Genomic DNA, 25,144 nt, shown 5'->3' with positions numbered 1-25,144 from the left:
TTTTCGTCTTCATGGTAACTACAAGAAACAGGTTCTTTTACATAAGATGCAACCCATTCCAGAGAAATTAAGTAACCTGCTCAAAGTCACTCAACTAGGAGGTGATAGAATTATGATATCCACCCACTTCTGCCAGGATCTCCATTGTGCTCTTGACCATGGGTCTCTGTGGGTCTGCATTTGAAGCCTTTCCATGTAACCCCTGGTAAAAGCCACATCGCCTGTGTAAACTACCTTTCTCTGTGTTCCAGGGTCAACAAGGCAAAAAGCAATGCCTAACTTCCCTGCGCCATGTACAGGGTGCTGGGATCAGTGGTGAACAAAACATGCCATTCCATCCTGGAACTAATGGGCTGGTGGGGAAGGCAGACGTTCCATTATCTCGAATACTCCCATGTGCCGAGCTGAGAAGAAGGGAAGAGAGGGAGCACACTGAGGGGGAGGGGCCCTCAACCAATTTAAGTATCATGGGAGGGCTTCATGGAAGAAGTGGTATTTAAGCGGGGCTCTGAAGAAGGAGTGTTTCTCAACCTTAGCACTATAAACATTTTAGGCTGGATAGTTTTTTGTTATAGGGGGATGTCCTGTGCATTGTATGATGTTTAACAACATCCCTGGCTTCTACCCACTAGAGCCCAGTTGTGACAACCAAAAATACATCTCCAGATATTGCAAAATGTCCGGGGGGGTGGTGGTGGTGGTGGTAAAATACCCCCCCCCCTTTGAGAACCAGTGATCTAGGTGGAAAGGAGAAAATGCTTTCAGGCAGAACCAACAGAGAAAGAGATCCAGAGTAGGGGGAAGAGGGAGATTGACTCATTTGAGGACTTCTGAGGAACTATGCCTGGCTGGAGCAGAGAGACTGAAGGGAAGGGTAAATGGGAAGGAAGCTGGAAAAGCAAGGGGAAACCAGGACACCCAGACCCTTCTGGTCCATGTTGAGGATCTGGGATTTTATTCTTAGTCACTCTGGGATGATGAAATGGTTTGACTAGGTTGATTCAAGTGGAGGCAGAAAGACAGGGGAGAGGGATTTGTTTAAGAGGCATCTAGGAGACAGAATTGACTAGCATTAGGGAACCTCTGAAACATTCATGTGGTTAGAGCCCTTCATCCAGGAGGGATTAGACTGCCATGTTGGATTCACTGATGATTCGGAAATTTCTTCCACGTTGGTGTAACCAGGTCTGTATTTGAATTAAGGTTTATAATATGACAGTCTATGTGCTATGTGCTCTGCTATATGGAATGGATCAGTATTTTGAAGCGTACTGGGCTGGGAATCAGAAGAGCTAGATTCTAGTCCCACCTTTGCCACTAGCCAACAGTATGAAAATCACTTTCCCTTTCTGGGCCTCAGTCTTCCGTCTGTACAAGGAGAGACCTTCACTTGGCTGAATAATCTCTACTTTCCATTTCAATCTAACAGCCCATGAATACAAATGCTGGCCACTTAATAGAAGGACGACATTGTTTCACTGGTTCCTCTTCAAAAGGAACTCTTTCTCCCTGCTACTTATGGTGAGGCATCTTCTGGTGGGGAGGACACTCGGAACTTGGGCAGTGATCAAAAGGGCTTCTGTAAGACAACTTTCCATCCACATGGAGCCTCTTGGTTTTTTTTTGTTGTTGTTGTTTTGTTTTGTTTTGTTTTGTTTTGTTTTTGTTTTTGTTTTTTGTTTTTTGCATAGAGATTGGATTATGTGGTCTTCTTCCCAAGGCGAGGCTCTGGGGCAAGATATTTCCTGAAAGGAGTAAGCCCTGCCTCTGTCGGTCAGTTTCAGCAGAAGGGGCTGAGAACTGGGGAAGGCAGGTCTCATGCTGGTTGGAGAGAGAGCTTGTTCCCGTCTGTGGCCCCGACTCTGGGTATATATTTGGATTCAAAGATGCAGTCAGTCAGTGGCAGAAGGCATATGAAGGGGGGAGACATGTCCACAATGGACATGTGAAGATGGGTCTGGGCTCCCAGACAACCACACCCAGAAGCCCTTTTGAGAGCAAAGTTATTAACCTTCTGGGCTCTGGGTCTTCAGATGGGTTTAAATAAATGCTACCGCCTGGAATCAGCCAAGCCATGGAGGATTCAGACAAGCTTCTAGTCATGGCTGGGAAGAAGTATTAGAGAAGAAAAGCCTTCCCCAAGCCTACAGTGGTGACAGAAGGGGTGGATGGTGCAAGTTACAAGAGAAAGGTAAATTTGGGGGACAAGAATTGGGCTATTAAGTTCCAACCATCCTTGCACATGGAGATTCCTCTTCCACTGTCAACCTTGGGTGTTTAGGGTATGGTTTTATTAAAGGAGCTGGCAGGCTTTCTTAGCTCTGCAAAGGGGTCTGTGGTAGGAAAAAGCTAGAGAACCAGCAACTGAAAGAACCCCATTGTGCAGTGGTGCACCGGGGACAGTGGAAATCCTATGTTTGATGTTCCCCAAAGCAACCACACTGAGACCTCAGGCTAAAACATGGCAGGTTCTACTGGCTCTGGCACCTGCTCTGTTTTTGTTTTTCCTGGTGCACGCAGGGCATAGTGACTGCCTGGGCAAAGTGCCACTCGCTGGCATGAGATGAAGGCAAACTGGATGAGAGGAAGAAGAACAAGTTCATGCAACCATTGGGGTTCTTCTTACGACTGATTTCGCTACAATTTGCCCTTACCGGCTGCCCAGAAGGGAAGCATGGGCTGGATGGGAGGGAAGGAAAGATCAGACTGGGGCCGGGAGTGAGGAAAAGGTGGTTGCCTCACTTTATGGGTTGAGTTGTGTCCTCCCCAACAGAGCTGTTGACGTCCTTGTCCCCAGTATCTTAGAATGTGAGGCTATTTGGAGAAAGGGCCTACTTTTTTTTTTAAAGATTTTATTTATTTATTCGACAGAGATAGAGACAGCCAGCGAGAGAGGGAACACAAGCAGGGGGAGTGGGAGAGGAAGAAGCAGGCTCATAGTGGAAGAACCTGATGTGGGGCTCGATCCCATAATGCCGGGATCACGCCCTGAGCCGAAGGCAGACGCTTAACCGCTGTGCCACTCAGGCGCCCCGAGAAAGGGCCTTTCTTTGCAGAGGTCATGAAGTCAACATGAGGTCACTAGGATGGGCCCTAAATTCAATACAGCTGGTGTCTTTATAAAAAGGAGAAGTCTGGACACAGAGACAGACACACACCTAGGAAAGACGATGTGAAAAAACACAGGTAGAAGGCGGCCATCTACAAGCCAGGGAACCCTCGACCACCAGAAGCTAGGAAGGAGGCATGGAACAGACTCTCCCTCACAGCTCGCAAAAGGAACCAGCCCTACCTATACCTTGACCTCGGACTCCTAGCCTCTGGAACCGTGACAACAGACGGCTGGTATTTTAAGCCATAGTTTGTGGTGTTTTATTACGGCCACCTTAGAAAACGAATACACCTTGCTGGTGATCCCTTTGAGAGGTGGGCTCACATTACTGGGGGAAAATTTCCCCCAAGGGGACAAAATTATTTGGTTTTCAGATTTATTTTAAGGGGCAACGGCACAGTAGTGAAGTGGATGGAGTTTGGATCTGGGCAGGGGTGACACTGGGACTGTTTAACAACTGGGACAGATCAGAGCCAAACCCAAGACGCACGAGGTGTTGCGCCAGCTCTGGGGTGTCCTGGCTGAACATTCATCGCTGCATCTTGGAGATGCAGTCCTGGGCTGCAGTCCAGCCTCTGCCACCTACTAGCCCAGGCCCTTGGGCTTGTCACTTAATCTCCCTCAGCCTCGCTCTTCTCGGGTATTAAATGGAGATAATCATACCTATTTTGCGGGAACGCTTGGGATGATAAAATGAGATAATTAATGTATGTTACATGCTTCACACAGTGCTGGGCACAGAAACAGATTCTCATAAATGCTAGCTCTTTAGGAAACCATTTGTCAAATATGGTTTCCCCAGCAACACGTACAATCACCGGAGAAAATTTCCATTTTGAGTCCCACACACGGCGTATGACACATACACAGAGCTAAAGCTTGATTTAAAGCAAATTTTCAAGACGAGGTCAGAGACATTGTGGAGGGGGGAGAACAGGGTCTTTCTGTGGCAGAACAATGGGAATGTGGCCTGGGCAGTGAAATGGCCAAAATTTTACTTCTGAGCCTCCATGTCTGGGACTGCAATGACCCACCCCACCCCACCCCTCCACGAAGGCGCCGATGTTCTCCTCTGCGTTCACAAAGGCTTGCATTCAGGGCTCTGAAAACAACTGTCTTCTTTTGATTTCTCGTTTTTGTTTCGTGGGCGAGGACGTACATAAACTCACACTTGCTCCAAGTGTTTCCCAAGCCTAGGTTTGCTGCCTGGTTTGACCTCTCCGTTTTCCTTTCAAAGGTGTGTTTTCTCTATTGGGAGCGGGTGGGTAGATGCAGAGAACATTACAACAGTGGCTTTGCAGCCAGAAAAAGGGGCGTAAAGGAAAGAATGGAGTGGGGCTCGGGGCCTATTTTCGTCTCGCTTGGACACGAGACAGCCTCAACGGGTGGTTCTAGCCTCTACCCCTCTACCCCCCAAACAGCTAAGGCTAGTACTGCTTGCACCTGCGCCCTCGCTGCAAACAGATGAATGGGTTCCCCAGCCAGCATCTGGCTGACAGCTTTATGGATGGGGAGGGGATGGACCCAAAGTAGCTGCGCCCCTCTGGGGTCCTCATAATTCAGGAGAGCTAGGAGCTCTAAACGCCAGCGGTGGCAGGAAAATAAATACGCCTGGTTCCTGACTCTATAGGGCTTTAGAGAGTCTGGGAGGGGAGGGGGAAGTATTTTTAGCAGAGAAGTTGCTGGCCAGGTTCAGTGCCTCTGAGCTAGTTGATTCAAGACAGCGTCCCTGGCATTGGCATTTACACATATGTCCTTGGGTTAAAACACCTCACCTCTCTGGGTTTCAACTTTCAAATGCATAAACGTGAAGATAATTATGGTTGCTTTCTACCTTTTCCTTGAAGGCTTGCTGGCAGGATGAAAAAGCTCTGACATCTGATGAGAACCCTGCAGGCAACTGTTTCGCATTAAATCATCCGTGGAAACTTGTGTAGCATGGAGATCCTAGATCCCATGCCCAGCCACGCAGATTCCAAAGGGCTAAGGTGGAGCGCAGTTAATACACATTTTTAAGAAGTCCCCAGTAGACACCTGCAGGGGCCTTCACCTCCTGAGCTGGTACTTCATATTCTAGCATTTTGGAGATATGTTTCTTAAGGACCACGCAGCTGGTTAAACCTTGAGAGCCCAGGACAGCCGTGAGCACCTCCAGGATTACCCACAAGGTCAAACAGGTCCCAGGTGGCCAAGTCCTAGAGCTGGAAAAATCTGCACATGTGGGAAAACAACTGTTCTCAGTCAGATGATCAGCTTGTGAGGTTTTGGGTTTTTCTCTTCTGAGTGATTAGAGACTTCTCCCTGGAGAACAGGAGCCCAGGCCAGGGAAATGGAGAAACAGAGCAGAAGGCTGAAATGCTCCATGATGAGCTCAAGAGAATGTAGCCCTGTAAGCAGTGTTCATCCATCCTTCCAGAAGGGTAATAAGAGTAAGAGCAGATAACTTTTATTTTAGCATGAATGGGCCAGGCACTATTCTACACATTAACTCATTTCATCTTGATAATAACCTAAGAGGTAGGCCCTAGTATCTTGCCCATTTTCTAGATGGGGAAACTGAGGCCTCAGGAAGTTCAGTCACTTGCTCCGGGTCACAAAGCGACTACGTGTTATGGTTAGGATTTGAACCTAAGGCACGTGGCACCCGAGAGTGTGCTCGTAGGCATTAGACACACTGCCCTCCTAGGAGGCTCAACTGCCTGTAATGCATTTTAACTCACTTCCTTCATAGGACCGATTTGAGGCACGCGCTCTGCGTCTCATGAGGCCTAAGCGTGAGGCCCTGACGGTGCCCAACTGTGCTCACTTTACATGTACACTTCTCATCTGGAAGCTTCCTATACAACTCTCTAGGACCCCCTACCGTATTTGTTTCTCTGCATCAAAGAGGAAAACAAACAAAACCAAGTGCAGGGTTTCCACCAAGGCTTTTTTTTTTTTTTTTTTTTTTTGTTAAGTTCTAAAACCACTAGCATCTCCAATTCCATCGAGAGTCTACCGTTATCCTAATACGACTGACATGACGGGTCTCTGGTGTCTTCCTGAACCAAGCCCTACCTGCGCTGGTGTTTGTGAAACTAACTCCCACGGTATGACTTTTTAATTGCAGTTTTTGTTGAGGTAACTGTACATTCACATACAATCGCAAGAAATGATATAAAGAGCTCCCGTGTACCCTTTACCCAGTCTCCCCCAAATGGTAACATCTTATAAAACTACAGTGCAATAAATTGACCTTAATACTGACACTGATAGAATCCACAGATTGATTTTCCCAGCTTTACTTGTACTTCCGTGTGTTTGGTTATATACCATTTTATCACATATGTAGATTCCTCTATCAAAGTTAAGTTACAGAGCTGTTCCATTACCACAGGATCCCTCCTGCTGCCCTTTTAAAACTATATCCATGTCCCTCCTGTATCCCCAAGTCCTCTTTAACCCCTGACAACCACTAGTTTAGTCTCCCTTTCTAAAATTTTGTCATTTCATAAGGGAATCATACAGTAGAAAGCCTTTGGGAGCTGGCTTTTTTTCACTCCACATAATCCCCTTGAGATGCATCCAAATTGTTGCATGGACCAATAGTTCATCCCTTGTACTGCTGAGTCGTACCCACGGTGTGGAAGTAACCATTGTCTGACCGTTCACCTGATGATGGACATCTGGGCTGTTCCCGGGTTTTTGGTTACTGTGAAGAATGCTACTATGAGCAGTCACAGACAGCTTCCATTTCTCTGGGGCAAATGCCTGAAACGGCAATTCCTGGGTCCTGAGGGAAAAGTCAATCTGTCATCATTTAGGATGGCGTTAGCTTAATTGTTCTGTAGATGCTCTTTATCAAGGTCAGGTAATCTCCTTGTATTTCTAACTTGCTGGGGAATTATTGTTTTCCTAGTAGCGGATGGTAATGGTTTCACGTTGGGTAGTCTTTTTCCAATGAGGTCAGATCTACAGGTACAATCATCAAATTGACCCTTTAGTGGGGTCACGCCCATCACTGCAGCTATTCACGAAACATGTCTTCTTTGCCCTTCTAGATAGTATCTGTGGGGCATCATTTGTTTGTTTTTTAAGTAGGCTCCAGCCTGGAGCCTAATGTGGGGCTCGCACCCATGACGCTGAGATCAAGAGCTGAGCTGAGATCAAGAGTCAGACATTTAAAGGACTGAACCACCCAAGTGCCCCTGTGTGGGGCATCTTTAAACCCCCACACAGCAAAATGGCATCATTCTGGTTTGCCTACATTGTATGCTCCATAAGTAGCACTACCTAACACTTGTAAATTGTTTAACAACCCACTTGACCCTCAGGATAACTGTGGGAAATAGGTATTATTAGCTCTGCTTCCAGAAGCTGAGGCTTAAGGAAGTTAAGTGACTTGCTAGGTCCATCTGACGTGTAAGGAAAGAGCCAGTGTTATCTAAACCCAAGTCCCATGTTGGTTCCACTCCAGCCGAGCTGGTGGTAAAGAATGGAAACCTGGACCCTATGATCTCTAAAGGTCTTTTCTGAGTCCAAGGTACTGGGGAGCTCTAAGAGCAGGAAGATCCACCCCAGACTTGCCCTGCCTGGTGCCCAGACAAGAGCTCTCCCCCGACTGATGCCACGGCTCCCACTACCACGAATCGTGTGGCTCTGTCTGGTGTGGACAGATTCCATTCTGATTCCATTCTCCTCTGATTCCATTCACATTCGCTTCTGACCTTCTGCTCTTCCAATCCAGCACATGCTTGCATTTGATTCAAACAAACACCGCCAACGGTTTCTTTTGTTTTCTTTGCGTTAGCAACACTGGTTTTGGAGAGGTCTACTTTGCCCACCCTTTGAGTTCTTCACGTGGACGTCCCCAGCGGTCAAGGGCTGCGTGAACAAGGGATGCTGCGTCCCTCTCGCCATGGCCACACAATGTTGGATGGAGGCTCTTAGTAAAATTATTTGATAAAGATTCATTCATCATGGCTCTTGCCCGGGGCCTCGTAAGGAAAATGGAGAGCGTTGAAAAGATATTGCTATCTTCAGGGAGCTGATACTCTTCTTTTTCACCCTTTCTTGGCCAAGCACTGAGGTGGCAAAGTGGCAGGTGAGAGAGCTAAGGTGAAAAACCCATTGAAAATCCTATGCGTCGAAGGCTCATGTTGACAGTCCTTTAAGGGATATCAGAGTCTGCTCCACAGAGTTGTAACGCTGAAGCCTGAGGACAGATCAGGTTGCTGGGGCCTGTCACAGGCCACCGTTCATGAGGGAAGCACCCGGGTCCTATGGCAGCATAGGACCCCTGTGGCCCCTAACTCTCCCTCTTGACTTCATTGTGGTAGACAGAGAGAAGGGAGTAGTAGGAAGAACGTAGGACAGGATTCCTGCTTATTGCAGTCTACATTAACACCCTTTTGTTGGGTTGGAAGTGGGATTTGGAGGGGCCAGCGGGGCCCTTGGGGATGTGGAGATGAGTACATACCCAGCAACAGAAGAAGCCCATTGCCCGAATTATCTTTACCTTGCTGGCTCTGGCCCAGCACGACACCTGTCTTGCTTATTGGCAGGAATTCTGAGCCAGGAGGAGGGGAAATCTCAGAAGCCCAAATCCCATCCTGTTCTCTTTTTGGACTTTAAAGAATGCTGTCCCTGGTCTGACCACCTCTCCAGCCACCCCTTCATGACCCAGCAACGTCTCTCCTGTTCCTGTGGTCTTTCCCACCATCCTTCCACGCCACCAGTGCAAACAGCATGTCACCAGGTGTTTTGGAGGATACGTTAGTTGACAGGCACAGATGTCACTGAAAGAGCACTTTTGTGGCCTCTCTGGGGCAGCACCACATGGAATTGCCAAGTGCTGGAAATAACCAAAATATCCACCAGGAGGAGATCGCTTAAATAAATAACGGGACATGGGTACAATGGAACATGACACAGATATTGAAATCATGCTGAAGAAAAATACTGAGTGATACTGAACAAATGTTTTTAGTGGAAAATATTGGTGGAAAAACAAAGGTGGTTCAACGTTTGTTCCGTACAACCTGAATCTTGTGAAAAATAAATGTGTTTCTTTCGGGGTGAAGAATTGTAATAGGAGGCATCAGAGCTCCTCTTGGGGAAGCAATTATCCTTTTTTAAGAATGCCCTCATCAACTGCTCTAGTGGGTAAGGTGAGACTTTGAGAGCAGTCAGAGGCAAAGAAAGGTAGATAAAACAATGAGCAAACTGCTCTGTGTTCAACAGGACATGAATTTGAGAGCGGAAGAGCCTCAGAGACAGAGAAGGGCCAGAGGGGGAGAAAAGAGTGAGAAGCATGGTAGGTTGTTAGAAGCTGCCCAGAAAAGTTCAGCGGTCAATAAGAAAACTCCTGGTAGTCTGCAAGCCAAACTGAGTCTTACGAAAAAGAATTCTGAATGTTCAGTTTTTGAGATGTAAACTCCTTGTGTACCCCGTAACCTTTAGGAACTCTGCAGCCCGAAGGGGGCGTGAGAGGGAAGACGCAACAAGGGGGAGCAGAACTGCCCGCCCCCCTGCAGACACTGGGGGGGAGAGTGAACGGCATGGGGGGGGGGGACCGGGGAAGGAAACCAGGGGGTCCCGGCAGTGGCCCCAGCACATAGGACCCAAACTCCTTGTTTCCTAAATACACTGGAGAAAGGTAGAAAAGTGGTGCTTTCATTCTCAGGATGCCCGAGCAAGCCTGAGGCTTTCCTCATCAGACACCAGGGAGGAAGTGCAGGGAGCTGGCACCCCCAGCGTGCGGCCAACAGGGCAGGCAGGGCAGGCATGAGGCTGCCGGCCTCACAGCCTCTCCCTTGGATGTCTCCCTCCCACAGAGGTCTTGCCTTCCTCCATTGCCCCTTCCCACCAGTAAGCTTGCTTGCTTGTGAGGCTCCCCAGGGAACCCAACTCAACAGGTAGGAAACACCCACACGGAAGGCTGTTGGTTTACGCCTTGCTCACCTCCCCTGCCCTGGAGCCACTGACCACTCTTTTGTCCTCCTCTGTTTGCTCCCTTGCTTCCCATCTTTCCCCATAACCTCCTTTGCTGAGTCCTTTTTCCTCCCCTCTCACGTACTCTCCTGTCTTAGTACCTCCTGGAGCGGGAATTAGTTACATAAACCATCATCTATGAAGCGCCTGTTGTGTGCCAGGCCCTGTGTTAGGCACGTGTGCATGTATCATTTCATGTCAATCACCATCACAGTCCTGTGTGGTGCATATTATCGCTCCCATCCTTTAATGGAAACAAGCTCAGAGAGATGGGGACCTGTCCCAGGTTCATGGTGGGATCAATGGGAAGTGAGGGTTCAAACCTAGATGTGTTTATGCTACGTAAAGTTCTCTCCCATTAGGCTGCATTGCCCTGCAGGTTTTCTGCCTGTCTGTTCCTCTGTGTTCTCTTTCTTCCCTCCCGTCCTCATTGGCATACACAGGGGGACAGCCCTTCTCACTATCTAGGTGTCAGGGACGAGTCCGCACATGTTCCCGATGACCTCCAAAGCCTGAGGGTGCCTGAGGGTGCAGGCCCATTCAAGCAAGGAGCTCAGTTCTGACTCAGGGTGAGCAACAGGCCCAGAATCACATCCCCAAATGCTTGGATCTGGCCCAGACTCCTGAGGGATCTTTAGCTTTGGGCCAAGGGTGGCAACTGTCTGAGACACTATAACTTAGCCAGCACCCGTTGCCTGTAACTTTTGGCCTTGACAGTCTGTTTGTTTCTTTTCTTTTTTTTTTTTTTAAAGATTTATTTATTTATTTATTTTTAGAGAGAGAGTGGGGGTAGGGGCAGAGGGAGAGAGAGAGAGAATCTTAAGCAGACTCCATGCTGAGCATGGAGCCCGGTGGGCTCCATCTCACAACCATGAGATCATGACCTGAGCTGAAACCAAGAGTTGGGTGCTTAACCAACTGAGCCACCAGGAGCCTGACAGTCTGTTTCTTAAAAACTTTTATTTTTCTTGCCATCAGGACTTCCTAGTCTAGTATAACCAGCATCGCCAGGTCTCTGATGGTGAATGACTACCTGCTCAGAATCAAAGTCTAAATTTTGGAATAATCTGGAAATACCTAGCAGTAATAGGTAATATTTGGTGACATCAATTTAGATTCCAGAGCCCGGATAATATTTTAAATAGGCTTCCAACTGTTGCCCTGGTTTCTTTCAGAGACCCTCTGTCTGACTCTATCATCCTAGGAGGCTGTGAGCTCCCTTATTTTTGTTTACCCCCGTATTTGCAAGGGTTGCCTTGGAAATCTTAGTTGAGATGTTTTAACGATTATTTGTCAGCACATACCAGTAAACTAGAATAAAAGAGAGCTTGTTTCTTGTCTCTTTCCTAAATCTGGCTGCTCTCTGAAAGAGAGGCTGGGGAGTGGGGAGCTAGAAGGCCTTCAAAATCCTAGACAGTTCAACACTTGTGAAAGGACACTTGGAGGGCACTGACCGAACCCCCACTGTTCACATTTGGGGAAACTGAGGCTCAGGGTGATGTGACTTGTTCAAAGTCACAGAGCAAGTTAGCAGCAGACTCTGGACTAGGACCCCAGTTCCCGCTACCCTGTGCCATGTTTTGAGAACAGAGAAGGTTTAGATTGGGGCTCTAAGGAGCCATGGCAAGTGCACAGTAAAGATTCTGTGAATAAGTGAGTTTCCTTCCAATGCTCCATGTGTCTGCCGCTGTGTCTGAGGAACCGGTGGCCAGGATTTCCAAAATTCAGGGGCCAATCAGAATCTTGGACACTGAGTGCACATGCCATTCCTTCCTCAACACCAGAGGCACATCGCTAATGTTCAGGACCAATTTATATCACAAGATCTGACCAAACTCTCTCTCCGCCTCGTTGGCAGATTCAAACTGTCACTAACGTGCTCCTGAGTCCAGAGGGGCCTGCTCCTACTGGGGGTTCCATGCTGTCAGGATCTAGTTCCGTGTGTGGATTGGGGTGGTAGGCACTGCAGAAAAGGGGATGAATCCTACTTTGGGATATTAGGAGAAACTGGGGTGGGGGGCTTGGGATAATTTTGCTTGACATCTTCGGTGTTACTGCCTGACAAGGCTAGACAAGACATAGATAATATCCAGAACGGCACTAAAAATCATGTTTATAAGGTACGTTTTCTTCAGGAAAAGAAAAAGCAGAAAGCAAAACTACCCATGAGTTCTCTAACAGATAACCCTGTCATCATTTTTCTCGAAAACTAAAAGCGCTCATGCACAAAGTTAAAAACATAAAAATACTATAGAAAGATTTAAAATAAAGTTAAAAAAGACACGAAGGAACCTTACGTGCACACTGCTAAGTAAAAGAAGCCGATCTGAAAAGGCCACATACTGTGTGATTCCAACTCCATGACATTCTGGAAAAGGCAAAATGATGGAGACAGTAACAAGATCAGGGGCTGCAGGGGTTGTGGGGCAGGGTGTAAGGATGAACGGGCAGAGCACAGAGGATTTTCAGGGCAGTGAAAACACTCTGTACGATACCCTAATGGTGGATACATGTCAGTATACATTTGTCTAGAGACAAATGTTGTGCCCGATGCACAACACCGAGAGTGAGCCCTAATGTACACTACGGACTTTGGGTGGTGACCACATGTCAGCGCACATTCATCATTTGTAACAAACGTCCCACCCTGGTGGGGGATGCTGACAATGGCGGAGGCTGTGCCCGTGTGGGGGCAGTGGCTGTATTTTCCCCTCCATTTTGCTGTGAAAACTGCCCTAAGAACAATAGAGTCTTAATAATTAAAAGAAAAGAAGTTGAAGTCTCTCTAATCCCTCTGCCCAGTCCCCTTTTCAAGGGAGGTTAATAGCTTCACTTAGATGATTTCAGATGATCTTCTGGACACATCTACGTTTATGCTAGTTTATATCTTCTCTTACACAGGGAATCCTATCAAACACTGTTTTGCGTTCTGCCTTTTCATGTAATAACAGCTTTTGGAGACTGGTCTGTCTCTGCACACACAGAACTACCCCATTCTGTATAATGGCCGCACCGTTCAGAAAGAAGGGCAGGAAGACAGTCTTTCTGAAGAGCTGGAAAAGACCTTGGAAATCTTGGAATCCAACCCTAGTCTTTGTAAATAAGAAAGCTGCAGCCCAAAAGAAGAGTCCGTGACCCAAGACACCAGCACGTGGGGAACTTGGAGTCCAAGTCCTTGTTCACCAAGTCATGCTTCCATTATGTTCTCAAAGGTAGGGATGTCAGAAGAGAAGCAGGGAAATCTTAGCCTTCAGAGAACACCCCTTGCGTTTTTCTCATTCGATGATTTTTTTTTTAAGATTTTATTTATTTATTCAACAGAGAGAGAGACAGCCAGTGAGAGAGGGAACACAAGCAGGGGGAGTGGGAGAGGAAGAAGCAGGCTCCTAGCGGAGGAGCCTGATGTGGGGCTCGATCCCATAACGCCGGGATCACGCCCTGAGCCGAAGGCAGACGCTTAACCGCTGTGCCACCCAGGTGCCCCTCGATGATTTTTTTAAGCAAGTGTTTTGTGTGTGTGTGTGTGTGGACTATGAAGCAACCCGCATTTGGGGGCCTGTTTTAATATGTGTTTGAAACAATATGGGAGAGTCAGTGTGGATAGATATTTAATACCAGGCATCAAGAGAGTTTTCCTAGTGGATTCTATCCAAGTATCCCTTTTATCCTAAAATTGTTAAAATTGGAGGTCAGCATTTTTCTTCATTGGGCAGGTCCCACTTTTTATTTCCCCTCTATTTTTTTCTCTCCTACATACCCCTACCCATGTAAAATGCTAATTTACACTTCCAATACTTTATAGTTTAGGAAACACACTCACATTGCTCCTTGCCCTCACCCTGTGAGTCAAGCTGGCATGCTTATACCCATTTAATAAGAGAGGAAAACCAAGGTCAGGGATGTTGTGAACAGATTAAGTTCCTACATGGTGAATGTGTCACCAGTGGTCATGTGAGTCTGCCTCAGTGTTCCACTAGGACACAGGGCCAGCTGATCTCCTCTGGCTTTGGGGTCTCTTTGTTTTTGTTTCTTGAGAGATGAGGTTTTGGCCCACAAAGCCAGAACCTAGTACCAGCCAGTCATAAAAACACAAACTAAACGTAAATACTACTTTCCAGGATGTGAGGAGAACAAATGTTCCACATGACGCAGAATAATAACGTGTCCAACTTCATTTGTCACTAAAACTGAAACATGTTTTTCAATGATGGTATCATTGCTCTCATGACATTAAAACCGAGCAGGTCTAGAGTAATGCGTTTGGACAATTCCAGATGTTATCCATCTAGTGGGTCATCTCTCCTCACTGTGCCACAAAGTGATTGTTGAGACAGTAAAGGCTGAATTGAATTCCTGCTCTTAACACTTCCACTCAAATTTCTCAGGACATGCTAACTGGAATTCGCATGCTCAGAAGCAAGGGGGGCAGAAAAGAGTAGGAAGTATGGGTGGGGCTCTAGCAGCCTCTAGGCTCACTGGAAATTATGACTCACCAGCTCCTCACACCTCTCTGTCCATACAAATTCAGGTCACCTTCCTAGTGACAAAAGGGAAATTCTGACCTGGATACAGAATGCAGGCCACTTTCGTCTTAACCAGCTAGAATGGTCATGGAATGGGACTCCTAATCACACAAGGCACAATCACAGTAAAAGGATGTTTGACCTACAGAATATAAGACTGGAGGGGGGGGCAAGTGAGTTGCCCTAAAAATGCCAAGGCTTGTCCTTGTTATAAGGGTGAGGAGATGTACTCTGTGAGATGAGATGTAGTCTGTGTTGCCTCAAAGGGTAGATAGAATATGGCTAGATCAGGGGCACCTGGGTGGTTCAGTTGGTTAAGCATCTGGTGTTTGATTTTGGCTCAGGTCATTATCTCAGCGTTGTGAGTTCAAGCCCCACGTTGGGCTCCCTGGTCAGCATAGAGTCTGCTTGTCCTTCCCCCCCTCCACACCTCTGTCTCCCCCACCTCCACACATGCTCTCTCTCTCTCTCAAATAAATATTTTTTTAAAAGAATATGGATGGATAAATACAAATTTCAAGGAGGCAAATTTTAGTATTTAAGGAAGAAACTCCCAAAAATGGAGGCTGCCAGGTGAATGGTTAGGATTACAGGCTTTGGAATTATAGAGTGGCAGATGAGAAATCCCAGTTTGCCACATACTGCTATGTGACCACGGGTGAGTTACTTAACTCTTCCAAGCTTAAGTTTTTGGTCTCACAAAGTGAGATCAAATGAAGTTATATATATTAAGCATATATATTTATAATATGTGTATAAATTATATATAATTTTATATATTCATATATATATGTAGTGTGTGTGTGTGTGTGTGTATGTGTATTCATCAAAGGCAGGGACCTTGTCCTTCATGTTTACTCCTGTATACTCAGGCCCCACACCAGGGTCTAGCACATATTAAATGCACAATTATTATTAATGGAATGATTGGATTTACTGGATCCTTAATATGAGAAAGCTACTGGAATAAGCATTTTCATTCATTTCTAACACATTCATGAAACATCAACTGGGTGCTAGGAACTGGGCTTGTCATGGTGGTCTTTACTGCCGTTATTGTTACTATAATAATTATTATAGTTGTTGTTTTGTGGTGGTGGTCGTTAAATGGGTCACTTGAGGTGGTGGTGAGTCCCTCTGTTGCTGGAAGTGCCTAAGCTTATGCTACATGCCAACTTGGTAATGTTAACAAGGAAATTCACACACCTGTGTAAAGTTGGGGGTCACATCCAAATCTGAAATCATAATTCTGATTACCTAACTCTCGAGACAGCTAGTTAGCACCACTTCTCACTTTTGTTCTTTACACACACAAACACCACGGAAGGGAAACGTTTGCCCCATGAGCTTCCTCCACGTAAATCTCATTTATAATTTGAATGTTCTTTGAAAGTCTTTTTGGCAGAAAGGGAAGGGAAGATCCACTTGGATACATTTCAACCTGGGATTCTTCTGCTTCATGTCAACCTTCCTTGGCACTACACATCCCACCTCTTTTTAATAAATATTTGGGAACTGTTGGTTTGGGTCCGACTAAACATGGCATCATTTTATTGCTGTTACGAAAATGTATATGTACAAGAGAAAGATAAGAGCTGTACATTGCTAATGAATGATTTCAAGGCCACATGAATACCACCAAGAAGACTAAACCCCTTTCAACTTTGATAGCATTATCTTTGGCTTTTTAATGTCTGATACCATGCTGAGTGCTAGAGGTTTCTGCTATGTGGTTGGGGCAGGACTAATTATCTTGGTGAAAATGGAAAACTCTGTTCCCGACTGAACCTCTGACTTGCCCAAAGTCAGCTGGGAATTAGGCACTTGATGGGTGGTAGGTTGAAACATTTGGTTTTCATCCTAGCTATCTGGAGAAGGCACAGCCTGGGGGTAGAAGAGAACAGCTGTAAGAAGAGAATGTCCCATCTGGAGGTCACTCCCAACTTGTAAAACTTTGGGAGCAGCTTTTGGCTGCTCCAGATTTTGGCCGTCCTGTCCTCACTGCAGCCGAGTCCCCTTGCCTTGGATGGGACACTCCCATGTATTGTGGCTGTAGGGACTCTGACTGTAAGGCATCCTAAAGAGTTTTTGGCTAAGAACTCAGAGTTCATTTTCCCTGCAGGTAGACTAAGGCCCTTCAGAGTCTACTTTAGACACTGAGCCCACAGTCTACATTCAGAGTGTTCTTTCCTAGATAGCATCCTACAAGTTTCAATTCTCACATCATTTCTTGGAAAACGATCTTAGAGGCCACATTTACAGGCAGAGATTTATTGGCAAAGGTGCTGCCTAAGGAACAGCCTCGGGTCAACAACGGCTTGGCCAGTCAGGCTCTTTCACCCTGATGGCAAGCTCTCGGCTGAGCATCTTAGCATGAAGCCCCTCCCTCTTCTTTCCCCTTCCTTTGACCAATTCTTACCCTGCAAACTTATCTTCTGGTTACTGGGTTACCAGTTGTCTCTAGTCTTCATCTCCTTTTTACCACTCAGTTCTTGCATTTGTAATTCATCCATCTTTATGCTTGGTTCTCTGGTTCCACATCCATTTCTGTTGAGTACCCTTTGTCTCAGAACCTGCCTCAGAGTCTATATCTACTTTTGTCCACCTTAGATGTATCGACCCTGTCAGCTTCTAATATCCCATTAAGGGCAACTTCAAGGGTGGGTGGCTTATGCAGTCAGAAGGGCCCTGTATTGGGTTTAACGCTCTGTTATTGCTTCTTTGAAATTTCTAACAATTTTATCTTTGGAGCTGTGCTTTGTAAGTGAAGTTTGATGGACAACAGAGCACAAACATGAGCAGAGGAGAGAGGCACAACCATTCTTCGCAGCCCCACTTGCACGTAGCGTTCAGGATGCGCCATGAGCACAGAATTCCAGTGGACCCACAATGTGTGAGAATTCAGCAAGGCCCAGCTTGAGTACAAGGTAAGACTGTCAGGTCCATAACTAAGTAAGCAGGCAGACATGCTGACAGCCCCAAGAGGCACGCTTCCCATTCAACCCAGAAATTGCTTCCAATACAGAAAGAAAGCAATAAGAAGCACAAATGACCTAAAGCCCCATCATATCCTTTCTTACTTACGTTTCTACCCCGTACTAGCCAACCACTTATGCTGAAAATGATGACATAAAAGGAAAGAGTAGGGTGAGAGTAGGAAATAGTTCCCTTTCCTTTCCTTACTCGGTAGAAAGCCAGACTCGGTGGAAAGTGCACACATAAAGAATGCACGTAAAGAAATGAAATAAAAATAGTTGAGTTTGTTTTGTTAGCATTTCCACTGTTCTAGGAAGAATGAACTACATATGCATGTATAAGCTACAAAATGGGAATTGTGTGATTTACGTGATTTCACATACGGTAAGTGCTCTCCCATTTCCATTTAAAACTAGCATCACACAATATAAAGATGAACAGTAAAATTCATGCCAATAAATTAAAAATTTTAATTTTCTTATAATGACATTAAATAGCAAATAAAAGCACCATGTCAAATCAAGAGAAAGAGAGATCATGAAAGAAAGGAAAACAGCTTTATCTTTTAATACCTTTAATGATACTTCCCCTCGCCCCATATACACTTTTTGAATAAGGAGCTCCCCATTTTCATTTTGCACTGGGCTCCACAAATTATGTAGCCAGCCCTGGTCCCGTGGCTTTAAGACATGTCTATCCCAGGCCTTTTCCCAGTGTGATCTCTCTGGGCCTTGTCATACCCCTGTCCTGGGACTTCATATAGGGTCAGTGGATATTATCTGCCCCTTTGGTGAAACAAACAAACAAACAAATCTCTTAAATGTAGCTCTAAATGGATGGGAAAAGAGGTAAAATGACATGGTAGGGGCTTAACCAAAGTCACAGGATATGCCAGGGATACAGGCACAAGCTGACTCTCATCCAGACCCAATGCCACCGCCTGTCGGCACTCATCTACACTGCGGGCATTTGAGTCTTGAATGTCATTTGAAAATCCCAACAAAGTCATTACATGTTGCAACCTTTTGATCACACCCAGCTGGGGCCAGCACAGCCCCATAGGAACCATGTGGAGCAAAAGGCTCTGCCTTTCAAGAGATCCTGCACAGAACATTCCAAGGCCTCAAGGGAGTCCTGTGTCTTGTCCCAGGTTAAAAGGAGTCAATCAACAGGCCAAGACATGCTTCCTTTGCAGCTTTGGTAAGGATTAGAGTCCTACATCACCCCAGGCAGGTCAGAGTATCTTTTCAATCACTGTATCGAAGTCATTCAAAATTCTGAAAGAATGGGATGCTTCCCATCTTTTTTTTTTTTTTTTTTTTTAATTCCTTAAAGAATAAGACAGGTAATATCAAGTCCAGGGGTCTTGCAGTACTGGCCAGATCCCTCCTCATCAGGAGGAACTCCAAGCCAGAACAAATCACAACCATGGGCACTTTGACAATTGCCTGTACACCCTTCATGTGACCCCCTCAAATCATCCAAATGGATTTTTAGGCTAACATCTCTCAGCACATTGCACATTCTGGCTGCCCCCATCGCTATTCTCTTAGAGCTTTCCATGAAGAGTACCAGGGTCCACCAGACCTAGGTTTTTTCCAGAAGCCTCACAACAGCCTTTTGTTAGGTGCCGACGTGCCCTTAGCAACAGAGCCTAATCCTCCAGGTACTTCTGGGCTAGTCCAAGTTCCTTCCAAACCCCAAACATCTCTCTCTATGGACAGCTGTGTGGAAGGACAGATCTTTGAGAGCACAAACGTCTTCAGACTGCTCCCACCAGGAGCTGGCTGGGCTGCTCAGCCGGCACTGCAGGCCGGATGGAAGGGTCAGTTGCCTTTCTGCCAGAAAGAATGTGCAGCTGCTGTCTCCTTCCTATCAGCAGGCAAGAGGGGGACGGGATGTCTTATGGGCTACGCTGCCCTGTTCCGGCTCTGACAACAGTAACAGTGATCTGTTCTTCTCTTTCCATCAAATGGTAATCGTAAACGCTTAAGAATTTTACGTCGCCATTTCAAACAATCTTCACGAAAATATTTTAATGAAATGTAAAAATGCTTCTGATATAATGCTAAGTGGGAATAAAAGGGTACAGGAGGTCCTGGCTTTGTAAACAGTTTACATTTAGGTATAGAAAAAAATACAGGGAGGAAATATATCACAAGGGATGTCTTTTGGTGGTGGGGTTAAGAGTAATTTTGCATTTTTCTTCTTTAAACTTTTTTATATTTCCTAAAAGAAAATATACTTTAAAGGTATGTATTACTTTTGTAGTCCAACAAGAAAGGATACTTTCCTATTAGGTAGGATTTCTCAGACAGTAGTTACAGATTTTATGCATTTTCCCAAAGGAAACCAACATCAGGCTTCTACTTCTTCTCTAGGTGAATTCCAGGATCCCTTTTCCCAATTGAATTTTCTATACAGGAGATAGATTTTGGCTTTGACACAACTGCTTAGCTTGTAATGACTCTTCTTTTCTCTTCCATTGAAACTTGAAAATATTTAGGAAGAGCCCTATCAGAGTTTTGAATTAATGTACTGTATTTCTCTCTCCTGGTTCCCAGGGCTCGGAGCTCCAAACAGAAGCCCACTTGAGACTGGATTCAGAGAGCCAGAGGCCTAGAGGACCGGACCGTGACTTTGGGCATCAAGGTGTGGTTGAACATTGATTTTGGAGTTGAATGGCTCTGGAACCTCAGGGTTTTTTTTCTCTGTAATCTTTTAGCAAGTTGTTTTAAAGGTGAAAAAGCACGTTGTATGTAGAGTGACTAGCACAGTGCACACAATAAATTATTAATACGAAGAAGGGGTGAGCCGCTGGAGAAGGCAGCAGAGGGGAGATCTGCTATTGCGGCTCTCCATTCTCTCACCACTGAACTTTTCCAAAGTGCCCGCGGGGTGGGGGTGGGGGTGGAGGAGCTGGCAGGATCTCAGCCCCGCCCCGACTGGGCTTGCCTGACCAAGGACACTTCTTTGGTTTCACCATGGAAATGTAACCGCCTCTTGGGTAGGAGATAGGCAGTCCTAGCCACAGGCCAGCAGCCAAAAGGGTGGGGTGAGGGGCAACCCTAGAATGCCCATGGATAAGTCTAAATATAAGACTCCATTACCACTCTGAAATGACCGCATTGGTGATCCAGAGTGCCTCTTCCTCCACCCACGGCCACTCTGCCCTTTCACTACTCATCAGGCAGAAGCAAGTATGCCAGAAGCTTACAGGAAATCAACAGCATCAAGCTGTACATTATGATGGATTGAGATAGTCTGTGTTTGCTATACGACTTTACCTGCTGCCATTATTACTAGGAGTAATGGGCACCACTATTTTTACAACTGCAACTACAACTAGCGGATGAACCCCTTACATTGGTAAACTACAATTTATAAAGTGGCTGGGTTATGCCTGATGGAAGGTGATCCGGCATTATGGGAACACAGAGTCAGGCTGGCACTGGACACCCCAAAGGGAACAGAGCAGAATTACTGATACTTTTGTTTCATCCCGCAACTTCCTGGGCCCAAAACACAGTCACCCCACGCGGCCACACCCAGTCACTCTCCTGAAGCTACTCTGCTTCAACTGTCCAGAGCTAGTTTAGGCAACTTCAAGGGTTAGGGACTAGGAGTAATGGCCTTTTATTTGGCCAGAGGAGTTGGACCATGCCCAAATCCCACCAAACGAGCTGAGAGAGGAGTACAGAATGCCTCTCCAAATATAAGGCCATTGCGCCTGCCAACATCTCCCACCTTCTCCCAGGAAGGCCATTGAATGACACAAGCTCTTCCTTTTTTAAAAAGAGACTTTAAATTTCCTGTGGCAAAGTTACATTTTTTAAAATGCCTGACCTAAATCCCCAAAGGGAACTCTGGAATGTATACCTCCCCTTCTCATCCCAACAGAAGGGCCCCCTTTTCCCTGGGGCCCTGCAGTCAGCCAGGGGGAGGACCCGTGTTACCGAGCAAGGATGTGGCACACAAGCTCAAGCCCAACCGTGAACTAGCTTCCCTTTGAGATCGCTCGCTCTTCCCCTGGCAACCGGGGGCCCCAGCAGAGCTCGGGGAGAAGAAAGTGGCATTTTGGAATCCATTTTGCTCAAGATGCTGAAGGCATCGTGGCACACTGCCCTTTGCTACCGAGGCCAAGGGAACTTGGGGTAGGAAGGACCTTACCCATGTGGATGCGGTCAGTTGAGGGCAAGGTGAGGACGAGCTCTGGCGCCAGTGATACCTGAGGAGCGCGGCCACTGGGAGGCGGTGGGTGCGGGTGCCCACCCTGGGCGCTACTTCCCGCATTTGGACCCAGGTCCACTGGTGAGCAGTAGCAGCAGCAATCGCCACCCGAGCAGCTGGGGCTCCTTGTGTCTGTCCAGTTATTTTTAGGTGAGATTTACGATGGATGAGGGGGAAGGGACCCGAGATGACAATGAGTTTTGGTAGGTATAATCCTAAAAGTCACTTTTTCCAAAGCACCCCCCTCCCGGGTCCTCCTTCCCGGAGCAGCGCTGTGCCAGCGGGGAAGTGGGCAGCGCGGGCACGCCGCAGCGGTCGGCTGGGACCCGAGGGCCGGGGCCCCTCGCCGGGCGCCGGACGGGGGGGCAGGGGAGGAGGGGCCGGGCGCGGCGCGGCGCAGCTCACCTGCCAGGCTGTTGTAGCAGTCGATCTCGATGGCTTCCACCGTCTTGCTCTGCTCCTCCGAGAGGCGGCCGGGGTTGGGGGCCCCGGGCGGGGAGGCCGCGCGCGAGTCCCGCTCCTGCTCCCGGGGCGCCGGCAGCAGCCCCTTCAGCTCCAACAACGCCCGGTGGTATTTACCGATGGCTTCGCGGAATTTCTTGTCCTTGTAGCACTGCGCCCCTTGGCTCTTGAACTCGTGCGCCCGCCGGATGAACTCGGCGGGCTCGGCCACCGCCCCAGCCTGGCCGCGCGCGGGGACCCCGCCGCCGCCGCCGCCGCCCGGGACGCACAGTGGCGGCGGCGGCCGCTGCGCCTCGCCGGCCGCGGGCGGGCTCGGGTTCCCCTTGGCCGCGGCCGCCGAGCCCTTCCTCTCCATCCGGCCGCCGCCCGGCGCCCCGCGCGCGCCGCGATCCGCCCGCCGCCGCCGCCGCGCCCTCCCGGGTTTAAAAGCGGCGGGCGCCTGCCCCGCGCCTGGCAAGCTCGGCTGTGGCCGTGACACCCCGCGGCGGTCTGGCGCCCCGCACTCCCATTCTCCTCGCCAGCTGCGGGAGGCTGCTCTCTCCTCCTCCTCCTCGGATTGCCGTCCCCTCCCTCCCTCCCTCCCCCTCTCCCGCGCAGCCCGTCCTTCTCCTCGCCCTCCTCCCCTCCCGCAACCTGCGGGCGGTGGCGACCTGGCCCTCGCGGGCGCGGGGCTAGCGGGATGGGGGACCGCGGGCCCAATTCGGGTGGCGGTGATTGTCGCTGACCCGGAAGAAGCTTGGCTCGCCCGAAGGAGGGGAGGATTAATGACAAAGACGGCCCCGTTTTTTCCCATTCAACCCAACCCTCGGAGACGCGCCTAGTGTGAAAGAGACGAATGGGGGAAGGGGTGTGTGTGTGTGTGTGTGTGTGTGTGTGTGTTTAGGGAGGGGGTCCGCCGGCGACCAGACACTTGAGACTCACCCTCAATAGATTGCTTGAAAACTAGAAAGGTGCGGCTGGGAGCAAGGGGCGTAGGTACAAGCCATAGACAGCTTCTTGTTCTTTGCAGTCAGGCATTAATATATTTAAGGTGGCAGGGCCTCTTTTTTGTGGATCCAGGTTGTCGCCGAGGTGTGTCTCCGTGTGTGGCCTCCCAGGCGTCCGGAACACTGTGCACTTCAGCGTGCGGGGCGTTGTATTCTAGGAGCCGCTGACGCCTCTGTGTGCCGGCAGCTGTGCAGAATGAATCACCGAGATCCGAGATGGAAAACACCTGTTACTGTGGGTCATCAGGCTGGGCATGCATGCGTTCCAGTTTCCATTTACAGGACAGTTCCGTGCCCTTCCTCCGGAGGTTCCATTCCTTCGTTCACTCTTTCAGGCAGCCTGAGTGTCGGCTGTCTGCTGAGAACTAGCTGGGGTTAAGGGGCAAATATAATAGAGTGTGAGAAGCACTGTCCTAGATTTGCAAAGTCCAGAAATGAAAGGAAGAAACCCCCAGCCCTACTCCTTCAGCCAGATATATTCTGCTGATATTTTGATGTAATGCCCACCCTTTGTTTTCTATACATCCTTATTTGTACGAAATGCCCTTTTAGCAAGCATGAGTGGTATGGAGTGATATATACAGTTTCCTGCCCTTTTTACTTTACATTTTATGTGATTAAATAGTCTTTTAAAACCTCGTTTTTAATGGCTTCATAATACTCATTTTATGTCTGTACCATGGTGTACTTAACCATTTTTCTGTGGTCAGGCAGATTGATTCCAATTGTTTGTTATTATAAATAATGCTAAGATGATAAAAATAATAGATACCACTTATATATCATGCTTTCTTTGTGCCAGGCACTGGGTTAAGTACTTTACATATAATAATTCATTTAATTCTCATAACAACTCAGTGAAATAGGCACTATTATTATCCCCATTTTGGGTGCCAGGTGGCAAAGACTTTCCCAAGGTCACATTGCTACTAAGTAGTGGAGCTGGGATTTAAGTCCAAGCAATCTGGTTTCAGAATCTATGCTCTCAACTGTATTTGTACTTAAATTTTTGTCCTCGTTTATTTTTCCTTACAAGAGACTATGTCAATTTTTAAAACGTCTTGAAACATATTACCTATCTGCTTTTTGAGAAAGGTTGTACTAACTTGGGCTCCCACCCTCAGTGTAGCAGTTTCACAACACCCTTGCCAACACTGAGGGTTAAACTTTGAAAAGTATTTTCTAATTTAATGAATGAGCACTGTATATTGAATGACCCGGGGTATCTTCAATGACAAGGGTGAACATTTTTTACATGTATAGTTGCCATTTGTATAGTAGTACCGAGGGCTTTTATTTGGACACGATCTTAATGTACTAAATTATACCTTATATGTTACAGTATCTTACTTTTCTAAGTACGTTAACATCTTTAATCTCATTTTATCCTCACATTAGCCCCAGAGAAGGAAAATGATTCTTTACTCACATAGGGAATTTGCAGTGTTTTCTGACAAGTGAAACGTCATATTATTGTAGTGGTCGAGAGGCTTTGGACTTAAGAGGTATGCTGGGTGTCTATCTTGGCTGCTTCATGGGTAAGTAAACTTCAAGTTCCCTCACTTATTACATGGGAATATTACTTCCTTCATAAGGCTGTTGTCAAGTACATTATAAGTGCTCAGCAGATGGTAATTTAATCATTATTCATTAAATCCTGTCATTATTGGATCCCCTAATAACATTATGGCAGACTCTTGTTCATCCACAAATATTTGTCAGCCCCTGGCCCTTTTTACTGTAAGGTATTATATCAGGTAGAGCAAAGAGAAAAAACTGGGGGTTGAGTGCTCTGAGTTTTTATCGTTAACTTCTTACTCAGGTAAATGTGGGATGAAGATCCAGGCCTGGGATTTTGCTACTGTTGGAGAGAAGATATGAAT

The 25,144-nt window shown here is 47.2% G+C and overlaps 1 protein-coding gene across 1 annotated transcript in view; it reads right to left on the bottom strand.

Annotated features, from left to right (window-relative positions):
* TTC9 (tetratricopeptide repeat domain 9) overlaps positions 1 to 23,165 on the bottom strand; it is a 30,626-nt gene extending 7,461 nt beyond the window's left edge. Inside the window, exon 1 of the mRNA XM_045807917.2 lies at positions 22,219 to 23,165. Within this exon, the coding sequence (XP_045663873.2) occupies positions 22,219 to 23,068 (850 nt within the window). The 5' untranslated portion in view covers positions 23,069 to 23,165. The remainder of the gene's footprint in view (positions 1 to 22,218) is intronic.
* Positions 23,166 to 25,144: the final 1,979 nt, after the last annotated feature.

The sequence above is a fragment of the Ursus americanus genome, chromosome 26 (genome assembly GCF_024610735.1).
Source record: "Ursus americanus isolate L20-20 chromosome 26, mUrsAme1.1.p, whole genome shotgun sequence".
In the NCBI taxonomy this organism is placed as follows: Eukaryota; Metazoa; Chordata; class Mammalia; order Carnivora; family Ursidae; genus Ursus; species Ursus americanus.
The sequence above is the reverse complement of the archived record's forward strand: the minus strand, read 5'-3'. Positions and strand labels throughout refer to the sequence as shown.